At 36.0% G+C, this 22,547-nt stretch overlaps 1 protein-coding gene across 3 annotated transcripts; it reads right to left on the reverse strand.

The window, feature by feature from the left end:
• Window positions 1-33: 33 nt before the first annotated feature.
• On the reverse strand, window positions 34-22,546 carry LOC114379259 (MAP3K epsilon protein kinase 1-like). Of its 3 annotated transcripts, XM_028337886.1 has the most exons (25): window positions 22,413-22,546; window positions 22,190-22,329; window positions 21,391-21,525; window positions 17,321-17,341; window positions 15,055-15,128; window positions 14,853-14,943; window positions 14,681-14,764; window positions 13,777-13,878; window positions 13,275-13,406; window positions 11,921-11,992; window positions 10,574-10,677; window positions 10,106-10,190; window positions 9,600-9,941; window positions 8,515-8,856; window positions 8,389-8,427; window positions 7,456-7,635; window positions 7,262-7,345; window positions 6,229-6,320; window positions 6,055-6,138; window positions 4,655-5,460; window positions 3,612-4,000; window positions 3,394-3,528; window positions 2,584-2,990; window positions 1,234-1,348; window positions 34-484 (listed from the first exon to the last, which is right to left on the reverse strand). In XM_028337886.1, the coding sequence occupies exons 2-25, from the start codon at window positions 22,247-22,249 to the stop codon at window positions 323-325; spliced, it is 4,137 nt and encodes a 1,378-aa protein (XP_028193687.1). In that variant the 5' UTR covers window positions 22,250-22,329; window positions 22,413-22,546; the 3' UTR covers window positions 34-322. The 3 variants fall into 3 exon arrangements, 2 of the variants coding, with proteins under 2 accessions (XP_028193687.1, XP_028193689.1); XM_028337888.1 differs by lacking the exon at window positions 22,413-22,546 and having other exon boundaries at window positions 21,391-21,536; window positions 22,190-22,296; XR_003659453.1 differs by lacking the exons at window positions 34-484; window positions 1,234-1,348 and having other exon boundaries at window positions 2,931-2,990; window positions 3,394-3,482.
• Between the last annotated feature and the right edge of the window lies 1 nt (window position 22,547).

The raw sequence follows: 22,547 nt of genomic DNA on the forward strand, positions 1-22,547 counted from the left end.
AATAAAGGGGAAAGTTATGTATACCGATAAATATAATTGACAAATTGATGATTTTAAACTAATAGCTTGAATTTTTCACCTCGTATCCATACTAAAACAGCTATATATAGTTTACTAAAAAAAATACATTTCGGCCATTGAAGCCGGCAAAATCAGCCACCTGCCAAAATAATATCCAAGAATCAAAACGACATACGCCAGCCTATGCTATTTTTTCCCCACTCAACCAAATTGGAAATAAAAATAAGCAAACCAAATAAAGGGGAAAGTTATGTACACACGATAAATATACATAAAAGAAAATGACCATTCAAATCTGAATTTACAAAACGGTGTTTATGTGTAGTGCTTTAAGTAATGAAGTAGCCATCTGTTTAACCAACACTTGTCCATCTCTCCGTTCCCCTATCAAGTTTTGAAGTTTTTCAGGTAGATCATTCTCCACAATCAACTTCTTGGGCTGAGGGTGATGCTCATAAACGGCCTGCAAGAACAATTTTAAAGAGTTACGCAGTAAGGGCTAGCACATCGTTCAAACACAAGCATATTGCATTCATAGCATACATATTTTATACCGAGCCACGTGAACATGACATCGAGACAATCATGTTCCATTCTATCTATAGAAATAAGAGGATTTGGATGAAACTGTCTACTCAGCCCACGCATTTAGTATTTATACCAAGCACATTATTAATACTAGAGATAATGCGCTTTGAAATTATCCACGTGTATAATGAATCATGACTAATAAATTCTAACACTATCCACATGTCCACATGTTGGAGAAGGATCAACTATTCTATCTACAAATCTTCCATCAGGATCAAATAATAAAAGTGTTTGCCCTTGTTACCCGACATTTACAAATGAAACATTTGCACCTTTGAATTTTATATGATAAAAGTATCTAGAATTCAAAGACAGGAGACATTTTCTCACATTAGAATAAATGTGAAGAGAAACCAATTTGTCAAATGAAGCTCCAGTAGACTTACTGTTTCATTGTATGTATCACTATATTACTATCTGAAGTTTTAGATGATTTAAAACTTTTTCAAGTATGTAAAATCCTGTACGCCATACTTGTGTGATCGTCATATTTAGAAAAATGTTCAAGTTCCACAGGTAAAATCCTGTACGCCAGTTTGTTCATCTTAATTTTCATTTCTAGTTTTGACATCTCTTGACTAGGCAACACGTAGCCTGGTTAACCAATATATGCATCCGTACCTTTATTAGCCTGAGTAAATTAAGACGAGCTATAGCATCCTGATGATCTAGCCTTGCAATGAGAAGTGGTGTTAATCCATTAACAGCCAATGTGGTATTGATCCTTGCAGATTTTCTGCATAGTTATATGATGACACCAATTAAAAAAATTCCAGGAGAAACGAAACTCAGAATAATAGCATTTGGATATATAAGTACAAAATGATATTCTAATTACTGCAGCAGCACCAAACATCACATAACAAAAAAGTCCGGGTACTTCTGGCAAGAGAGCATTATAATGTATCTGGTTTTCTAATATTTTCTTTCCCTAGGAAGATACCTTCCTCACTTATAATCTCTTTCTTTAAAAGAATATTTTATAAAAAGGAGGAAGTTGACTAGGAAGAACCAAAAACTCAAGCCAAAATTAACCCCTCCTCAACATCACTTAGACAGTCGAACTCTACAACAATAACAATAAAAGTCTTATTCCACTAAATGACGCCAGCTACATGGATTGCACAGTGTCATTGGACTAGACTAAAGACAATTCTCGAGGATATTATTAGACAATTGAACTCCACACAATGTATACTAAAATAAATCGGCATTATTCCTTTTGCATCCAAGGGCAGTATCCAAAATTCTTATTGATAAATTTCAACTTTTCCTTATTAGTGCAGTAATGGCAGCAATAATAAATAACGAAGTTGCAGTCAATAAAGCAGGGGTCATCAGAACATCAAATTATCCAATGTAAAGGTTTTCATTGGTGGAAATGACCCAGAGGCTTTTGCTCTTGCATCTCTCTATAATTACAGTAATTCATATTCACTTTAAGATGACTGGTAACCAAGTTACTTAGGACTCTTTTGCCTCTCAGCCTATCCACTATCCATTCAACCAACCTGATAGAATGTCTAGGGCACACACCTTGAACCAATTGTGCTTTTATCTTATAATTCCCATATAACTATTTGGCCTAGAAGGGTGGGGCAATGAATGGAAAAATAAGAAGCTGAGCAGCATTCCCAATGCCCTATTATATCTTATTTTTCCCATATAATTACATGCTACTAAGTATAGAATTAATGTAGCTCCTAATGCATCAGGCCCTGCATATAACCCAGAGGCTACTTTGGCAGAATCCCTAATTCTTTCTCTGACATCCATCTAATATAGGTGAAATCTTGTTCATCCTACACCTATTCCACTTCACAAGAGGAAAAGGGACTTTGGTGCAGTAACACTTTGTTTATGTCCTATCCATGCAAGACTAATTTATCAAATAGTTAAAGCATTCAAGGAAACAGAATCAAATACTTAAAAAATGGGACAAATGAAGAGAAAGGAATTAGAATACTATACGTGATGATTTTCAAGAATGGCTCCAATATGTGTACAAAATGTTGCTCTGGACAGCCCTGGAAGAACTTCACAAGCTTCTGAACTGCATCCTTTTTCAGCAGTGCTTGTTCAACCTTCCTATTATCATTGTCGTGGGCTAAACAAACAGCAATAGAGTCTAGTGCTGTCACAGACCAAAGCTCATCCTCAAGAAGATTCAAATAGACATCCAAACCGCCATGAGCCCTTAATTGCTCCCTTGAATTGCGAGATGCATGAGCCATGTCACATAGCAGAGGCAATGCATATTGTTTCAAGGGAGAATTTGATGTGATGAATTGCATCAAATGGGGAATGATTCCATTTTCAGCTGCTTGTTCTTGTCTCCTCTTATTTATCTTGCATAAATTGAATAGTGCGTTCAAGACCTATAGAAAGAGAAATGAAAGATGAGGCTCAACCAAAGCCCGGTTTAGAAGGCTGACGAAGCAAGACAAAGAAAGGACAACAAAAATTACAGATAATTACACAAATCTAGAAAATCAAAAGCAATAGTGAAATGGAATTGAAAAAGTTTGTCCAAAAGCCCACAATATATTAAATAATAAGGTAACTACATAACATGCTAGACTCGGTACTTTCTACACCAACTTTTTTGTTTTGTTCATGCTTCATAGTAAAAGAACATAGCAGTTACTACAAGACCCGTGCAAAATTTATTTGATTTTAATGCAAACAAAAGTTGAGAAAGCTTGGTGCAAAATGTTAGGAGAAATATAAGTATGCTTTATATAACTCAATTTGGATAACAGAAAGGTCAGCAAGACGCACCTCGTGATGTATCTCTGATACAAGAGATCCTTCTTTCAGTTCAAGATTTGGTATCAAGTATTTTATTGCTTCAGCACGCTGAAGATTTTCTAAGCAATTTGGATCGGTTGACAGATGATTAATACACTTCAGTATCTAGAATATATGACAATACATAAATGGTCAGAAACTAAAGTAGTAGGATATAAGCTAAACTATCAAAAGATGTTGTGTCACACCTTCAACAAAATAGGAGGCTCCACCCTATTAAACATCTGGAAAAGACGACTGAGCAAGCTTTGGCTACACATATAAGATTTCACAGTGGTGTCTGCCTGTGCAAACTCAAGAAGAAGATCTGCCACTTTCTCCAGATACTCTCTGGCAACTTCTGCATTCAGCGATGAAACCATGTGGGAAAGTAGTCCAGACGAAGTAGCACTATCTGGTCTAGCATTTAGAACACCTGAACCAGACAGTACACCTGAAGCTGTCTGTGATGCAATCCCAGATGTGGAAGCAGCTCCTTCACTGGAACCCAAAGTCCCTAATTTCTTGGGAGTGACTTTATGAGAAACTCTAGCACTAGAGTCAAAATTTCCATTTTCCCTTCCACGTTGAGAAACATCTGCACAACCACAAATACTGTGCCATTCATAAAGAAACACAAATGACAACCAAACCAAACGAAGATAGAAAAAAGTTAAAGTTATAAAAATAACAGAACAAAACAGGGATTTTATAATCAGCTAAAGCTTTGAAGTCATGTTGACTATAGAATATTGTAGGAATAATATAGGGCAGAACTAGAACTCAACATGCATTAAGAAACTAAGAATGAAAAAACTTTTTAAATAGCAACAATATATAACCTGAACCCTCACAGTTGACAATAATTTACCAGTGAGAATATATTCAAGTTACCAGATTCTAATATATAATTAGTCCAATTAATAAAATTATGAAAACTAAAAGCAACAAAGCATTCAAGCTTGTTGAACACTTTCAATAGAAGTTTGGAATCCAACGCATCTTAGCTAATAAGACAACAAGAAATAACATATTCTTGTAAATGTAACAGTTATGAGAATGAGTATGCCCAGCAAGGTTGAAGGACCTTCTGATGACAGGTTTTAAGAGATTTGAAAAGAAACAATTTCTACAACAAAAAAAAACAATTATGAAAAGTTTAAATTAAATTTTAATAATTGTTTATAGTATTTGTAAATTTCTGTTATTTGTGTGTTAAAATATATTGGTAAAAAAAAAAGATCCTTATTACCTGCAAATTCTGCCATCAAAAAGTCTAGTTCACCATTTGTTTTCTTTTCAGTGGCATGTAACAAAGGGAGTACACTTTCATGTCTTTCTAATCCTGAAAACTGACGCACATACTCAAGCTGTCCAGAAAAGCGGCCAGATGGGGGCTCTTTATCCAACAAGCTAAGAAGAGGCCTAACTTGCTCTTGGTGCGTAGCTCCTGTTACTGATAACCCATTTGATGATGGTTCTGTAGATTTTGGAAGCCTATCAGTTGATGTCCGGTTAGTAGAAATACATGGCTGTCTGGATTCAACATCTGCTCGAGAAGGATCAGTTTTCCAACGATCCATATTCCCTCGCTCTTTCAATGCACTTGCCGAAGATTCTCTGGATGTTTGGGTCGAACTCTTTTCATCAGCTGTCGCATTGCTTGATTGGGGTCTATCAACATCCACAGGGTAGTTAGCATCTGATCTTCGAGGATTGGATGATGAAGGTTCTAAGTGATGATCAGGTACTGCATGTCTCACTTTAGGGGGTTCTTGCTGATCTACTGAAGATAACACTGTCTCATTCTGATTGATAGAAGGATGATTGGGATCCAAGATACCAGATCGTGGGCGTTGAGCTGAACCATCAACTGAAAATCCACCCCCAGCAGAGCTAGAAGCTAGTCGAGTTGACTCGTTTAAGCTATAAAGAGTATTTATAAGCCTGAGAAGTATTCCATTCTTAGCAGCTATTCGGCAAAAATCATTTCTAGGAGTTGACTGCTGAAGCTTAAATACCTGCCACATGCCATCAATAGCCAGATGAACCATCTCCCTGTGATAGAGGTTTTGTAGTCAGCTTTTGTTGAACAAATTTTGAGAATAAAAAGTAGAAGCATATGTACATACAGGGTAGAAGAAGCAAATAGAAAAACAATTTTTTTGCTCATATCAAAAGGAACCACAACACATGCGGTATAAGAATTTATTCCAGGCCTCACTCCCAAATAACTCAAGGGCAGAGGGTGTATGTGTCATATAAGAAGTATTATGGCCATGTATTCCTAGCGAATGTGGGGTATCTTAACAGTAAGTAATCCATCATAGAGATGCAAATATTATTTAAAAGATCTATGAAAGACCCAAGACATCAAATCAGAATCTGCAGCTTAGTGAATTTGAAGAAAGATGAACCCAAAAGGCTTATGCTGTTAGGTGCAAGCCAGGAAATGGATTTTTACATGTAAGAAAAACCCTCACACAAAGGTCCTCAGGCCCGAAGCACGGTGAAAGCACATGTTCATAATGTTCTGAAATTTTTAGGTAGAATGGGGCCAGAGAAGCTCAAATATTGGCATTGCATTGCAAACTATAATACAGTGTAAAGTGTTACTACTTCTGTATTAAGCACAATTCACAAACAACTAACCTGTACTTGGCATAATCAGCCTCAAGAAATCCCACTAAAACAGGTATTCCGCGGCAAGCTATAAACATTTGTAATGTTAAAGAACTGCATCAAGTAATAACAATCAATTCTATGCTTTATTTTCAAAATATGGAATCCAGGTAAAAGTAACAACAAATAAAATACATTCCAGACCTTGACTGACAAAGCTGCTGTAAAAAATAAGCCGCTTCCATACGAATCTCTCGAGGACGATCAGGTACTGCAAAGCTTGTGACTGCAGGAATCTGCCATTAAATTTTGCATTATATATAGCCAAACAAAGATGTTTGAGGATGCTCAACAATTCAATTAAGGTGCTCATGTTTCAGTGTTTTGTTACTCATTTGTTACTAAATTCTAAATGGCATAAAAACTTGGGTCATCCAAACTCTAATGTTTTGCCTCATATAATTGAAAGATATTTCTTCTCACTCCTTTAGTTGTTCTGTGTGCAAATTTGTGAAAAACAATCTCTCTTCTCATGTTCATTGTGCTGACAAATGTTTCAATATTATTCATAGTGATATTTGGGGGGTCTCTTACACACACACACACACACATATATTAAATAATCCTTTAATCTAACAGTGCAATAGCAAAATTATAATTTCTTATCCACTAAACTATGATTTTAGCATATTTGTGAAATTCTTCATTATTTTAAAAAGGTAATAACACAGTGGAACCAGAATTGCATTGTACAACAATTTGTTTATCTAGAAAGGGTTGGCTTGGGGTGTATTAGAGTAAGTCTAATAGGGTGTTGAACCCACATCCTACATTGCTTTGGGTAATCAATTGGTCATGCCCCGTGGCTTGGCCTCCTCTCAACAAACACAAACCCTGGCGCTTCATGGCACTGGGCTATGTTAGTTAGTAAGAGGAGTGCTAGGAACACACTCTCTTTGATAGGTTAAAATTTATTGAAAACTACAAAATCAGGAGAGAATCATTAAATATGAAGTGAGAATCACAAAATTGTCATTTTCAACAAATTTCAACCAATAAGAAAAGAGAGTGTGTTTCTAGCATTTCTCCAGATAGTAATAGTACTCAGTGGGACCAACAATTAACTGAATGAGCCTCCCCAACATCAATTAGACAAATTTTAATATAGAATTCAACCCAATTAATCAGGGAAAGAGAAAGGGAGATTAGAGGAGCATGAAAGATACATAGTACTTACCAATCCAACAAGACATGCATTTTCTAGAAAATCAGTGTTGTCCTTAACTATTTGATTTATAAGTTGAAGCACAGAACATATGACCTGGAATAACAATTATATTTATATTAAAATGTCTTCTTCCAAGTTACTAAATGATCAGTATCCCTATCAATAATGGAAAATCAAATGAAGTACCAAGAAGAACAACATACATGTGTTTTGGGAACTTCTAGCAAATCTGTTAGAGGAAGTAAGCCATGCTGGGTAACAAAAACAATCTTCTGCTCTGGACGCTGGTGAAATATACCAATAAGTTTCTGACATGCAGAAACAATCACGTCTTCTGATTCCTCTGGTTTTAATGAACTGACTAGTTTGCTGAACTCAACAGCCTATAACATGTGGTAAATACATCACAAATGCAAAACATACAAAGCATTGGTAAACCAATTTCAAAAACTTTCAGGAGGGAGGAGTTATAAGGTTGGCTTGGTGGTTTAAGAGAGAAAGGGGGAGGGAGAGGTCGTGGGTTCGAATCCCTCCCACTAACAAAAACTAACAACTGATATTTGCAGATAAAAAAAATCAGCAGGGAAGCAACTTTCACGTGCAGAGGAAGGTTGTTAAACATCTGAGGCTAAAATGAAGGATAACAGATATAAGGTCAACATAAAATTAAACAAAAGTTGCACATCAAAGAAACAGGTGGCTCTTAGAAGTTAGAACATTTTTTGATGTACTTGAACATTAAAAGAACTTTTTTTACACCAAAGATATGATCAATGTAACTATGTTTCACAAAATGACCCTGTAGAAAGCCAAACTCATGGTTTATGCACAGCAGAAATTCATATGAAATGAAGAGGGCAAACAAAGAGCATATCCAAGAAATTACTTCAATACCAAAGCTGTAATATACAAGGTTTACAAACATGAGCCAATTTTGAAGAATGAATGTTTTCTACCTTACATTCTACAAAGTTATGCTAATGTCAAACAACAATCTACGACAACACACAATAACATTCCAAACCTAAAATGTAAACCAAGAGAAAAATATGAGATGTCAAAAAATGAATAGAACAAACCACATTATGCAAGGGAGGAATAAGTTATACAGAGTAAAGAAGAAAAACCCTTGGTACCTGCAAAGGAAAAAGGTTCTCTCCAGGAAGTTTTTCGACCTGATAAAAGAGATAATAAAGAGTAAAAAAAATAACAACACAGGATTTTAATAGAAAAGGCTTAAATATCCAAACTGATTGACCTACCAAACCATCTATATCAATCACATCATCTTTTAGAACGCCTATCATCACTCGGTGCAAAAGATTCCCACCATTGTTTGCCTGTCCAATTTCAGTTTCCTTCTCCCATTGCTTTCGAGCAATTGTAGCTCTCAACTCTTTAGCCAGGTCATTTTTCCCACCATCAATTGCCGATGCATAACCTTTAGTCATATGTGAAGTGGATGTAGATGTGGACGCTTCTGCTACAACCTCTCCAGGTTGTTTATCCAATGGATGAAATAAATCATCCAAGTAGGCATCTCCTGGCGGGTCACTAAATCTACTCAGCTCATTCCCTTCCACAGTGGTTGGCATCTTCATTGCCTTCAGATGGCAATTAGACAATTGTATGAGATTTCATCTTTAAAATAAAAAGAAAAAACATATTCTCTTGATAAATTATAGCATCAACTATTAAAAGTAAGACAAGGAAGCCTTAAGGAATCTTAGCTGACTTGATCTCTTCTCATGTACTGAGAACTCTTATAAATACTGTTCAAAACCACTTAATGATTTTCTAATTTATGTGACACCCTCCTCAGATAATTCCAAACCCGAATTTTCAAATGTAACAGAAGTACAAAGCAGAAATGGAAGTTTGTCCAACCCTATTATATATAAAGATTAGAAATTATTTTTCTATGGTGAAAAAATTAAAAGGGGAAGAAAGTAAAATAAAAAGAAAGTGCATGACAGAAACTCATCTAAGGGGAAGGCCAACAGAGACCTAGTAGTAGAAATGGATTAAAAGGAAGATAGTCTAATTAGAATGGGAAGATAAAAGCTAAAAAACACTTCAGGAGAAACAATTAAGATGGAGCAAACTCTAAATGGATTTATTGAAAATTTGGTTTTCAGAAGTGCCCAATGTGTCGCTTGATTTGCATAACCAACCTCAGTTAATGGAGCAAGAATTGGCTTTTTAAATAAAAAGTATATGTATGTATATATAATAAAAAGAAAAGGCAATATAATACATGAACTCTACAATAAATAAATAAAAAATCAATAGCAACTAAGTAATTGCTCCAAAAATGTTTCAAACAACCAATAATAATATGATATACCTTAAGGAAATCATTATCTTGACCTCTTGGCCCAAAAGCAAATGATTTGTTGCCATTGTTTACAGAATTGTCTTTTCCTCCAAACTTGTTAGCCATTCCTCTTGATTGTGGAGATCCAACTTCTCCATTCTTCACAACTTCATGAAGATCTTTAGCGTTAGAAATTTCATGATTGCCAGTAGACTCGGAATTAACCACTTCTCTGTTAGAACCAGCTTGTAGAAATGACTTCTCACGAATGGCTAAGGTAAGAACCTGATCCGGTGGAACATCATCTGCAGCATTGTCTTCATGAGCTTTGCTGCCATCAGCAGCCACACTTGTATGCTCTTTTGCAGACTCCTACAAAATACAAACTAAAGTTAGGACCAAGATAAAAATATAATCTAATTGCTCCCACTATGTAGATTCATCATTCACGGTTACCAGTTTCGATTCATAAAATTATTAACTTAAAGTAGAAAAGATAGAATAGTATATTCTGACAGCTTCCCATCAACACTAACCTCTTTCTCCACAGAAGAGTTTTCATAAGCACTCTTATGATAACCACCAGAAACTTCTGCATCTGCAGAATCATCTTCAATATTTCTGCAAGAAGAGTTTTCATAAGCATTCTTTGTTCAAATAAAAAGCTAACAATTATAGAGCTAAAAGTAAATGACACTTAAACAAAATTCAGACAACAACAAAAAAATCAACCAATAAAAAATCAAGGAAGGAGTATTGCCCATAAAAACACCAGATGAATAAGGAGGTAAATTCTAATTGCCATTATCCAAGCCAACAATAAAAAGAGACACGGAAAAGCATAGGTTCCTTTCCTCATTAGTTATTATGACTTCTATAAACACACGCACACAACAACAACAACAACAACAATAATAATAATTATTGCTTAAAAGGATGATACACAGATCTCCTCGTCAGTGTCCTGCAAGTTGAAGAAGGAAATAAAATCTTACGCAATCTACCTTAGTGTTCCACTATGACGAAGAGAAGACTGCAGGGCACGTCTAAAGTTTTGAATCCAGGGGTGAGACAACAGAGTTTTAGCATCAGGTCTTTGTCTAGCATCCTGACATGTGCAACAAAATGGCACATAAAACAAGTTTTAGTTGCGAGTTTGATTTGATACAAATACAAGTCTGGATCAATACAAGTATCCATCTTGCCTGTCCTACAATGGTAGAGATATAAAACTACATGGAGACAAGAACGATAGCATCACTTCAATCTTGAGAACAAATATACAAACAAAAAATGTAGTACTACCTCTGTTCCTTTTTAATTGTTGGATTTTTGGAGAATTTTTGTTTCTATTTATCTGCCATTTGCAAAGTTCAATATCACATTAATTACTCCTTTATCAATTATCCCCTTATTTGTCTCCTAATCTTTAATTAATTTATACATGCATTCATTGTGGAGTGGAAAGAAAAAGGGGCAAAATAGAAAACCCAACAACTATTTTATTATAGTCAAATGGCCAGCAATTAGAAGAACAGTCATCTAAGAGCAGGTTTTTGTATTTAGGATGGGATAGTAGGTGCTGGACATTTGTAATATGTTATTGTGAGTCTAGGTCGGTTCCTTGTAACAACCAGAGGAACCAGCTGACTACATAATCCTTATTAACCAGAGGAACCAGCTGACTACATAATCCTTATTATGTATCTTTAGTACCACTGGTACTCTTCATATATATAAAAAATATCTATTTTTGCTGAGCAAAAAAAAAATTATTATAATCAAGAAAATTTATTGTATTTCTTGGTTTTACAAAAAAACCTTAAAAGACAAATAAAAGGGAACGGAGGGAGTAACATTTATCAAGCTAAAAATAGATATTTTAAAAAGATGATCTCCATTTACACTATAAAACACATTTTCTATGCTACTGTCTAACCATGTATGATTCATGTAATCAACCCATTTAATGTTTTTGTAATTTGTCATGCCTAACAAATCATGTTTCCAGTAGGATATATCCATATTGTATTGGCAGTTCTGCCCTTAATGGCTTAACCATTTTATAATCAATGAATAGCCCAATACAAACTACATGCTACAAAATACTAAAGGACAACATATCATCTCTCAACTTTGTTTGTCCTATATGGAGACCAATACAGTAAAAGAATCGTAAAACAGACAGCAATAATTCACTTGTGTTAGGAGGTGGGTAGGGACAGAAACAGGGAGCAAGAAAGAAGGAACGAATGCACAAAGAAAAGTGAGACATAACCACAATAGCATCCAAGTTAAAACAACATCTGCATAAGAAACATATTTCAACCAATAGTTAAGATCTGGTTTACCTTCTTAAAGCATTGAAGCAAAAAATCAGTAATATCAGGTGAAAGGCTATCTGGAATTGGTGGATGCTCATCCTGAGAGAAAACTCAAGGGTTATAAATCAAATCATACTTGTGTAGTTGAGTATATCAAGAACACGAGAACATAAAATGCACCAGTTATGAACTAATTTGTCATACAATCACATGCAAATGCCATCATCTAGCAAAATGCTATAAGAAACTGTTAAATCTGTATTATTCTGTGAATGATTTACAGCATGTGTACCGTATATATTCAAGTAAGATGCTATCCAAAAGATAAACTAATCTTATCATGATCTGACAATTTTGGATCAAGTAGATGGAGGAGACCTTTGTTTGATAGTGAAATTGATATGGTTGTCTCATTCCTAAAAGATGTTGAAGGGATTAGAATTCAGCCACATACTACAGATTGGTGGGTGTGGATGGCAGACAATAGCGGCCAATACTCGGCCAGAAGTGCTTATGACGTGTTGTAGGGGGAGATATAAGATGATATCCAGGATGGAACTTTTGAGGAATTGTGGAAACTCAAAGTTCCAAATAAAATCTTAGCATTTGCATGGAGGCTACTCAGAGACAGACTACCAACACGAGCAAATCTGAGAAGGCGACAAATTGAATTAGAAGATACTACTTGCCGTTTATGCAGAGGAGTGGAGGAGACTGCAGGCCACTTATTCTTCAATTGTAGCGAAGTTCTTCCTGTTAGGTGGGAATCGTTGTCGTGGGTAAGCATTGTGGGTGTTTTCCCGCTTAATCCAAAACAACATTTCCTCCAACACGTACTTGGAATGTCGGACGGCTTACAGGCTAACAGGTGGAAGTGGTGGTGGATGGCATTGACATGGACTATTTGGAGACACAGAAATAACATCATCTTCTCACATGACACTTTCAATGCTAACAAAGTGTTGGATGATGCAATTTTTATATTGTGGACATGGCTCAGGAATTTGGAGACGGATTTTGTTACTCATTACCATAATGGTCTAGCAATATTAGCACAGGGTTTAGTCATTAGTTGTGGATAGGATTTAGACTAATTCTACTTATTAGTCTCATCTTTGTAGCCACCTTTTGGCCCCTCCTAGACTACATTAAGCTTGCCATGAAACTAATCTTTTGGCATCTACCCTGTAATTCATTTTCTTGGTACCTCTGGTACTCAATTAATATATTATATTTTTGCTGACCATAAAAAAAAAAATCCTATCAAAGGCTAATAAAGTAATAATAAGGAAACTAAATAACTTATTACAACCAACAGAAACTCAGGTCCAAGGAAACTTCATATATTGAAAAAACAATAAATGATAGTACATAAGCAAACCTGGACAATACGGAAAAGAGCTGGCATAGGCTGCAAATCATAATAAGGAGGTACACATGTCAGAAGTTCAATAACCGTACAGCCAACACTCCAAATGTCAGAAGCTGCACAAACCCCAGCCATTTCGATAACCTGAAAAGTTAAACCAAAATTATCAGTGAGCACCCTTATCAAGCCCAATACATCATATTAGAAGTCATTTGATTCTCAACCAACTTTATTAGGTTCACTAAAGTGTCAGCGAAGTGCTCATCTCAACAAATAAACTACTTTTCTTGTTAAAATAAAATGCATTATAAGAATGATGGAAGGGACAGTAGATCAGGGAGAAGAGATCCTCCTAAAAATACACAAAGTAAATAGCAAACGAAAGTGGCTCAATAATACAATAAAGTAATCCAAACTCCTTATATCATTCTGGTGTTAGAACACAATTTGAACACGGAACCTATTAAAAGTTCTAAGCAAATGATTTAGCAGAAGAACATCACACAGTTAATACCTCTGGGGCCATCCAGTAAGGTGTTCCAACAACTGAATGAGTGTTAACATCAGCCTCTGTTAATTTTGTAGCAACACCAAAATCAGCAAGTTTGACAAGACCCTGAAAGCAGAAGTTAATGTAATTAGTATTTAGAAAGAAAAAAAAGAGCAAATTTTCTAGATTTAAACCAAAAAAAGACAAAGCAATATAACCAAGTAGAGCATTAAAAAAATATGACAAGATCAAGAGTGATGTTAAAGGAAACCCATGGTGATACTGCAATACAAATATAAAGTAGACCTTGGGAAATTGTTCTAAAAGAATAAATTTTATTAGAGATGGAAGTTTAAAAGGTTGTATTTGCTTCATTTAAAGTGAAGGATTCACTTTAGAGGAAACAAAAGAGAAGTTATAGCTATTGAATGAAAAATAAACAATTCAGATTGTGATTAATGCATGCACATGTATAACAAACTATGGAGTTGATTCAATCTCAATCACTAATTATTCAATCAATGGCTATAATTCCTGACTTTAGAGAAGCTAAATCTCTAAAAGGTAATGGGATATGAAAGAATCCTCAACAAAGACAAAACAAAGGGAGAGAACAACAGAGACAAAACAATGTGTTAGATCATGAAGCAGAAAAACAATGATGATGCAAAATATAATAACAATAAAAAACAATACTTAGGTGATCAGCACGGCTAAGCAGTTATTTTAGATTACTAATTACTAATAACAATACATCCAGATACAATTAATTAAGTCCAAAATAAAAGGAAAGATTATATAATAAGAAAATTCATCAGCACACAGATTGCTTGAATAGCATAGCGATGAAATCATTGTGCATATACACAACAAGGATAACAGCCAAAACACAGCCCTAGTATATAATAAAAAAAAATAGAAGGCTTGCCTCTTTAGTTGTCAATATGTTTGCACCCTTAATATCCCGATGGATAACACCCTGTTCGTGTAGATAAACCAAACCTTCCAACACCTATCTCATAATATAATACATTTGGTATAAAATCCAAAAAAAATCAAATCCTGGAAAAACCTCCATGAATAGTCTTGCACCCACAAACCTGGGCAATATATAGTGCAACCAATGATTCTGGAAAAGGTCCAAATTTATTTGGCTTGATATTATTTGCAAGTGAGCCATTCTCCACATACCTATGATATAGCAAAAACACATGAAACCAAATCCATTAACTCCTCCAAATACCCTTCAAATGATGCTATGATTAAATTTCCTTATGTTGTGAAAGGGTAGAGCCCACTTACTCAAGAACTATGTGCAGGTGACTTTTTGTCTTTGAAGATCCAAGATACTTTACAATGTTTTTGTGGTTCAAATTCTGCAAAATAATAATCATTTCAGAAAGATGGCATCATATAATATCACTAAACCCATTCCACATGTGCTCAGCACCCCAAGATTAAGCAAATAAATTATTCATTATTACAGCATCAGCAAACATAGAAATTTAGCATAGTAGTCAATCATGCTGTGCCACCTCCACCTGCACATAAGGTCATGTTGAAGTCCTCTAAGCCATCATGGCCACTACAATCTTTTTTTTGCTCAGCAAAAATAAGTATATATATAAAGTACCAGAGGTACTAAAGATACATAGTGGTTATGTAGATCTGGTCCCTCTTCAGACTGATTCAAGTCTGCCTTATGGCCACTACAATCTATACAGGTGCATAAATTCAACTTTGCCACTGCTTTTTTTTTTTTTTTTATCAGCAAAAATAGATATGTATATATTTATATGAATATGTGAAGTACCAGAGGTACTCAGTACAAAAGAAGAGAAGCCATAAAAATGGTTCCGTGTACAGACAAACAAGTCTGAAAAGGAACCATATTATGACTCAAGATGAAATATACATCTGCTGGAAATCCTAATTATGCTACCCGCTGCTACTGTAAGAAACTTTGTCTAAGGTTACTTGACCAATGGTTAAAGTGGATTGAAAAGTCTTTCTCCACACTTTTTTTTTTATCAGCAAAAGTATTATATATATATATATATATATATGGAAGTACCAGAGGTACTAAAACTTTGCCACTGTTATCTATGGTTTCCCATTTTCCCACCCATTTTTTGGGAGAACATTGCGATTCCCCAAGCAAGGTTTTAGCACAGTTTTTGCCTTTATTCATTTTCAAGAACATGCCTGGAGCATGAATAAGAGATGAAATCAAACATATTATCAATTAATAGCCATTTTTCCCAGCTCAGGCAAGGAGACCATGTTCCTTTTGGTCCATTTCAAGTCTTATTAGTTTACGCATATTGGGAAGATGGATGGATGGCTAATGGGATCCCTTTAAAGGCAAAGTATCCTAGACTATACCTGAACTTGAAACAACAAAAGCAATACATTCTGCAGAATCCTAGACTATACCTGAACTTGAAACAACAAAAGCAATACATTCTGCAGATGGGAAACAGTTCAGAAGGGAAACGGGAATGGTGTCTGCAGTGGAGGAGGCTACTGTTTGAGACTGAAATAAATATGGGGGCTGCTTTTCTGGAGGAAATGCAAGCTATTAACATAAATCTGCAGCAATCGGATAAATGGGTATGGACAAATGATACCACTGGAAAATACACAGTTAGAAGTGCATATCAATTACTGGACAGGAACTCAAAAGATGATAACACAGATGTGATTTTTCATGCCATATGGAAGCTAAAGATACCAAACAAGGTAGCGTTTTTTGTCTGGAGATTAATGAGGGACAGGCTGCCCACTAAATTGAACTTGACTAGAAGAAATATCGACATCAATGACACACTCTGCCCATTCTGTACAGAAAAGGATGAGGATGCAGGGCATTTGTTTTTCAGCTGTCACAGAATTAGGCAGATCTAGTGGGAATCCTTGTCCTAGATCCACATGGTGGGACCTTTTTCGCAACACCCAAGGCAGAATTTCATGCAGCACTCGTTCTGCAGTACCCATCTTGGTATCAAGTCACAGAGTTGGGGAATTTGGTGGGTGGCACTAACTTGGAGTGTATGGAACCATAGAAACAGAATCATCTTTTCAAACGAAGGCCTCAACACCAGTAAGATACTGGATGATGCCATTTTCTTTTGCTGGAGCTGGTTGAGGAACCTGGAAAAAGGATTCGACACTCCTTTTCATCAATGGTCAAGCCATATTAGAGAAGGGTTTGGTAACTAGTGGAAAATAGTTCTACAGATAGGAATCACCAATATATACTTAGAGTTTTGGTTCTTTAATCCATCAAGATTAGTTTTTGTATTAGGGAACCAAACCTCCACATGGGAGACTTCATTGGTGATAGTAAAAATCACAGTACGACTTGTACTGACTTTTATCTAATATATAATATTATTTTTGCGGATAAAAAAAAATGTAGTTAATATCATTGCCTAAAGCTTACATGCACAATATATACTTGAAAGAAACGGAGAAGATAATACCATGACAGCTATTGATTTTAAAAAAATTCAATTGATAATGTAATACAAAAAAATGCAAATCCAACATTGAGGAATAGAAGTACCTTCAACAAGTCAATCTCTTGCTGAAAACATTGAAGCATCCATCAAATGACGGTATAATCACAGGCAAAGAAGCACCCAAATTAGTAAATGGAGATAATGAAATATTAATAATTAAAGCAACAATATAAAGACATCAAGAGCTAGACAAAAAATGGCATTAACTTTGTAGTTATTTTATCAGTTGCAAACATATGTTGGTAATTCAAGCATGCCAGAAAAAGTTACACATAAAAAAATGGTCTAAGAGAAGGTCAGTCATATAAGTGGAATGACTCATGAACCCAATGATGAGTGTGCCAAAATTTTTTGTTGTCTAGCTTTAGTGATTTTGGCAGAATTAAAGAGGATTTTTTTTATAGCAACATACAATGTATGCTACTATCCGGTGTATCAGGTTAGAGCATAATATAAGCATGACTAAACATTTTATTAATAGCTGCAGGTTTAGGTGGGCAGCTCAGATCATAGACGTCCAAGGTATTAGCTTATCTATGCAATGAAAAGTAATACAAAAATTGATACTGAACATCCCTACCCTCCAAATTGTACAGGAATTTGTGATATGATTAGGCAAATGGCTTCTATTTTTAAAGCATTTCCTTAACAAAGATGCAGAGGGACTGGGCAGCTTTGCTCTATTAATGCTTTTTCTCTATAATTAAATATCTCATGTATTTCCTAGTACTTTTTTCAGCTTAATGAATTTCTTCTTTTAACCAAGATATAATAACAATAAACAATAATAATGTTAAAAATAAAGCTAATATGGAATTTATATTGACAATGGCCTAGAAACTGAAGAAAGAAAATGAGTACTACAGTCCATAAAAAGACCGACTGGCCAATATTCCTTGGAACTCTGCAATTATGACATAGGCAGAACTCCAAATACATCTCAATCAAAACACTAAAAGAATAGAGTACAAGAAAGACTATTTGCAGCCCCCATTGAGCAACCACTAAGCAATAAAATCCTTCCAAATGCTAAAGCTAAGATGGTGGGTGGTTAGAATTTTTTTTTTTTGATCAGCAAAGATATATTTATATATATATAAACTGAGTACTAGAGGTACTAAAGTACAAATATTTGATTGCCCGTGCTATTGGTTCCAAATCAGACTAAATTAAGTCTAGATAGGAACCACAGCCAGGCCACACCATGGTAGTAAAAGCTACTGCTAATCTATGTTTCTGTCCTCTACTAATACACAAACCCTGCTCTAAGATTACTAGACCATTGATTAAAATGAATTGAAAAATCCTTCTCCAAATTTCTCAGCCATGTCCACAGTAGGAAAGCTGCATCATCCATCAGTTTGTTGCTGTTGACGGAGTCATTGGAGAATATTATCTTGTTCCTTTTACCTACCTTGGCATTCCTATTGGAGCAAATCCAAGAAGAGCTCAGACATGGGACCCTATCATTAGCAAGTGTGAGAGAAAATTAGCGAAATGGAAACAAAGACACCTTTCTTTCGGGGGGAGAGTGACTCTTATACGGCCGGTCTTAACATCCATTCCTATTTATTTTTTTTCTTTTTTTCAGGGTTTCTAAAAAGGTGGTGGACAAGTTGGTGAGATTACAGAGGAGATTTTTGTGGGATGGTGCTGATGAGCAAAACAAGATAGCATGGATCAAATGGGACACAGTGTGCCTCCCAAAGGAGAATGGGGGACTGGGAATCAAAGATATAACCACTTTCAACCTAGCATTACTTGGCAAATGGAAGTGGAACCTATTTCAGCATCAAGGGGAATTGTGGGCCAGGGTGTTGGAGTCCAAATACGGTGGTTGGAGGAGTTTGAGTGAAGCACCTCGAGACGGCATTGAATCAATATGGTGGAGGGACTTAAAGCTGGTTTTTCAACATCCACAACATGGTGATGCAATGCAAAATGCAGCTTCGTGGAGGGTGGGATGTGGTGACAACATTAAGTTTTGGGAGGACAATTGGTTGGGTGACGAGGGCACGCTATTAGCTAAATACCCTAGGTTGTACATCATATCTTGTCAGCAAAACCAACTTATTCAGCAGATGGGGTTTCCTAAAGACACCGGATGGAAATGGGATTTTAAGTGGAGGAGAGCACTATTTGATAGCGAGATAGACATGGCTGTCTCATTCCTAGAAGTTGTAGAAAGAAAGCCAATTCAGCCTCAGCTAACAGATCAGTGGGTGTGGTTGGCAGATCCAAGCGGCCAATACCCGGTTAAAAGTGCCTATAATATGTTGCAGGGAGAGACAACAAAGGACATTCAGGATATAAGTTTTGAGGAATTGTGGAAATTAAAGGTTCCAACTAAAATTTCTGTGTTTGCTTGGAGATTGCTCAATGATAGACTTCCGACAAAAGCAAATCTGCAAAGGAGACAAATAGTGGTAAACGACAACAGCTGCCCTTTCTTTGGAAGTATGTACGAGAACGCAGGCCATTTGTTTTTTCATTGCAGCAAAATCATCCCTGTTTGGTGGGAATCATGGTCTTGGGTGAATATTGTAGTGGTTTTCCCGCATAACCCAAAACAATATTTCCTCCAACATACTCTTGGTGTGACTGATGGAATACGGGTCAACAGGTGGAAATGGTGGTGGCTAGCCTTGACATGGACCATATGGCAACAAAGGAACAAGGTTATCTTTTCCAACGACACCTTCACTGCTAGCAAACTGCTGGATGATGCAGTCTTCCTGCTATGGACATGGCTTAGGAATTTGGAGAAGGATTTTGCCACTCATTACATCAGTGGTCTAGTAACCTTAGTGCAGGATTCACTTTGTAGATTGGGATAATATAATAGATTTAAATTAGACATTAGTCTTATTTATGTATCCAGATATTGGTTCCCATCAAGACTTCATAAAGTCTGATTTGGAACCACATATTTGATATCTCATAGTGTAATTCTTAGTACCTCTAGTACTTTATCAATATACATACTTATTTTTGCTGATAAAAAAAAAAATAGTCCAAGTCACAGCCAGCCACCAACATCCCAAGTAAAACCTTACTCTTACTCAATAAAGTAATCCTAAATTCCACGGAAAATCCTAACTAAAAAAATTTGAGTCCTTCAGTAACTTGCTCAGTCAGACAGTTAAAACACATTAATAAAATTCAACTCCAAGAACTAATAAGTTGAGCGCAAAACATCCTAGTAATCACATCTTAATTCCTACAGCCACATATTTTTCTTCAAAATAAGAGCAAGTTGAAGAGAAAGTAACACTGGAAACCCTGGATTATCACTCTCATTTTCAACTAGACCAAAATCAACTTCATCCTAAAGGGGCCATCAGGACATCAGCTTTGAAGATGGGTCCTCCAAAAATGGAGGCATACTTGCATCAGGTAGAGGACCACACTGGGTATGTGTCGGTACATACTGGATAAGTATCAAATTAATTAAAAAATTGGGTCAAGCTTGGGTACTGCTCAAGTACAGCTAAGTGCAGCTTCGACTAAACATTATTTTGCAGCATCCTAGGGCTTCTTTTGCCTTGGGTCATCACTTGTCTCCTTCTTCGTACATCTCGTTCGGTTATTCATCTGTGCCTTCCTCAGTTTACTTCCCTATATCCTCTTTGAAAGGAAAACAATTATGGCTGCCAACGATGGTAGTGAAACTTGCATCTTCTCCTCTCCATCTGCAGCTGCAACAGCATTTGCATCAGGAACTTCTTGTTGTCTACTCTGGTGGTCTGTTTCTGATCTGCACCTGGCCACTTGTGTTTGCTCCTCAGCATCCTTGTGTCACAGACTACCAGACCACCAACAGGCAGGTATTATCCTCTTCCAGAGCAGACCAGCAACGTTCTCTATGAATGCTATTAGGTTTGTATATACACACATGCCTTTTTCTATTAGATTTGCCATTGCCCATTGCCAATGCTTAATGTGTAAAAATTTTACAGACACACACTCTGTGCCATATGTGTACTTAAGATCTGTTTTAAAATATTGTATTCCACACCCATATCCAATCCAGTACCTAAGTCTCTAAGCTTTCCTTTTTATAGAATAGCATAAAAGTTAAAACTTAAAAAAGAAAATGTTACACATTATATACCATGATAATGTTGAGATCCTCCTGAGCAATATTCTCCAAAGAAACTTGTTTAATGGCAACAAAATCTCCATTCTCCAGGTCCAAACCTTTGTAAACTCGACCATAAGCTCCTTTTCCAATCTCATCTCCCAGCATCTGCTCCAAATCTCAAATGCAAACAAAGCAATCAGCCATTCAAAAATCCAGCTATGTAGTGATCCAGTCCCATATACAATTTGAAGAATAGAAACAAGACAGAAATGCCAAATATTTGCAAACGAAATTCAACAATAAAAAAAAATTAAAATCATTCAGTCCAATCTCTAGATGAAAAAACATTCAGCAACTAAAACCAACATACTAAGCATTCCTTTAACCTCATTTTCGCAACCCACCACTATTTTCATTTCAATGCATCACACACGATTCAACATTACCCCTGCACCCTAACACCACTCCAGCCCAACCCAGTGCAACTACCAACTACCAAACCATCACCTTGCAAAATTACTAATGTTACTAATATTCACACAGTAATCTCAATCTCAGGTTTCAACAACTACACTAAGGTCACTTCATAGTATCATTACTCATCTTATGACACTAACAATAAAGCAAAACAATCACCCAAGTTCCTTTAACTTCATTGATTCACAACAACAACAACACGAACCTAAAGCTAAAAAGCTTCCACTAATTGATCTTCAGTGCTCTATTCGAGAGTCTACAGAGCGATAACAAGGAGTTGACAGAACAACGATAGCTACATTCACAGCAGCATTACGAGAAAACATTGAGATCAAAGGGGGAAATGGCGTACATATTTATTGTCGAGGGTCTTCGATTTAGTGAAAGCAGACGACGTCGTCTGGCGCGACATCTCTGCGGAGCGGTGGTCGGAGAAAGCAAACCCTAGAAAGAGAACATGGAATCGCCGGAGAAGGGGACGCTCCGATTGGGCTAATTAATTAATTAGTTAATAATGAGAAAATATAAATTTACAAATAAATAAATGTAAAAAGAAAAAGAAAAAATGTATGTACTTTAAGCAAAGAGAAAAGAGGAAAAGAGTTGGGTGAAGGTGGATGCTTTGTTGTGAACAATGGTCAAAATGCTCTCACTCATGCCTGCCTCCTACGTTTCTCAACTTTTCTTTCTTTTTCCTTTGCTTTTCAAAA

Source organism: Glycine soja, chromosome 12 (assembly GCF_004193775.1).
Source record: "Glycine soja cultivar W05 chromosome 12, ASM419377v2, whole genome shotgun sequence".
NCBI lineage: Eukaryota > Viridiplantae > Streptophyta > Magnoliopsida > Fabales > Fabaceae > Glycine > Glycine soja.

Bases quoted from the DNA above. Each gene is read 5' to 3' on its own strand.
- LOC114379259 (XM_028337886.1), bottom strand. From the start codon at position 22,249: ATGTCGCGCCAGACGACGTCGTCTGCTTTCACTAAATCGAAGACCCTC. The intron at 14,765-14,852 runs GTTTGTGGGTGC...ATTATGAGATAG, and splicing joins TTGCACTATATATTGCCCAG to GTGTTGGAAGGTTTGGTTTA. The intron at 485-1,233 runs GTACGGATGCAT...TTGTTCTTGCAG, and splicing joins ATTTACTCAGGCTAATAAAG to GCCGTTTATGAGCATCACCC.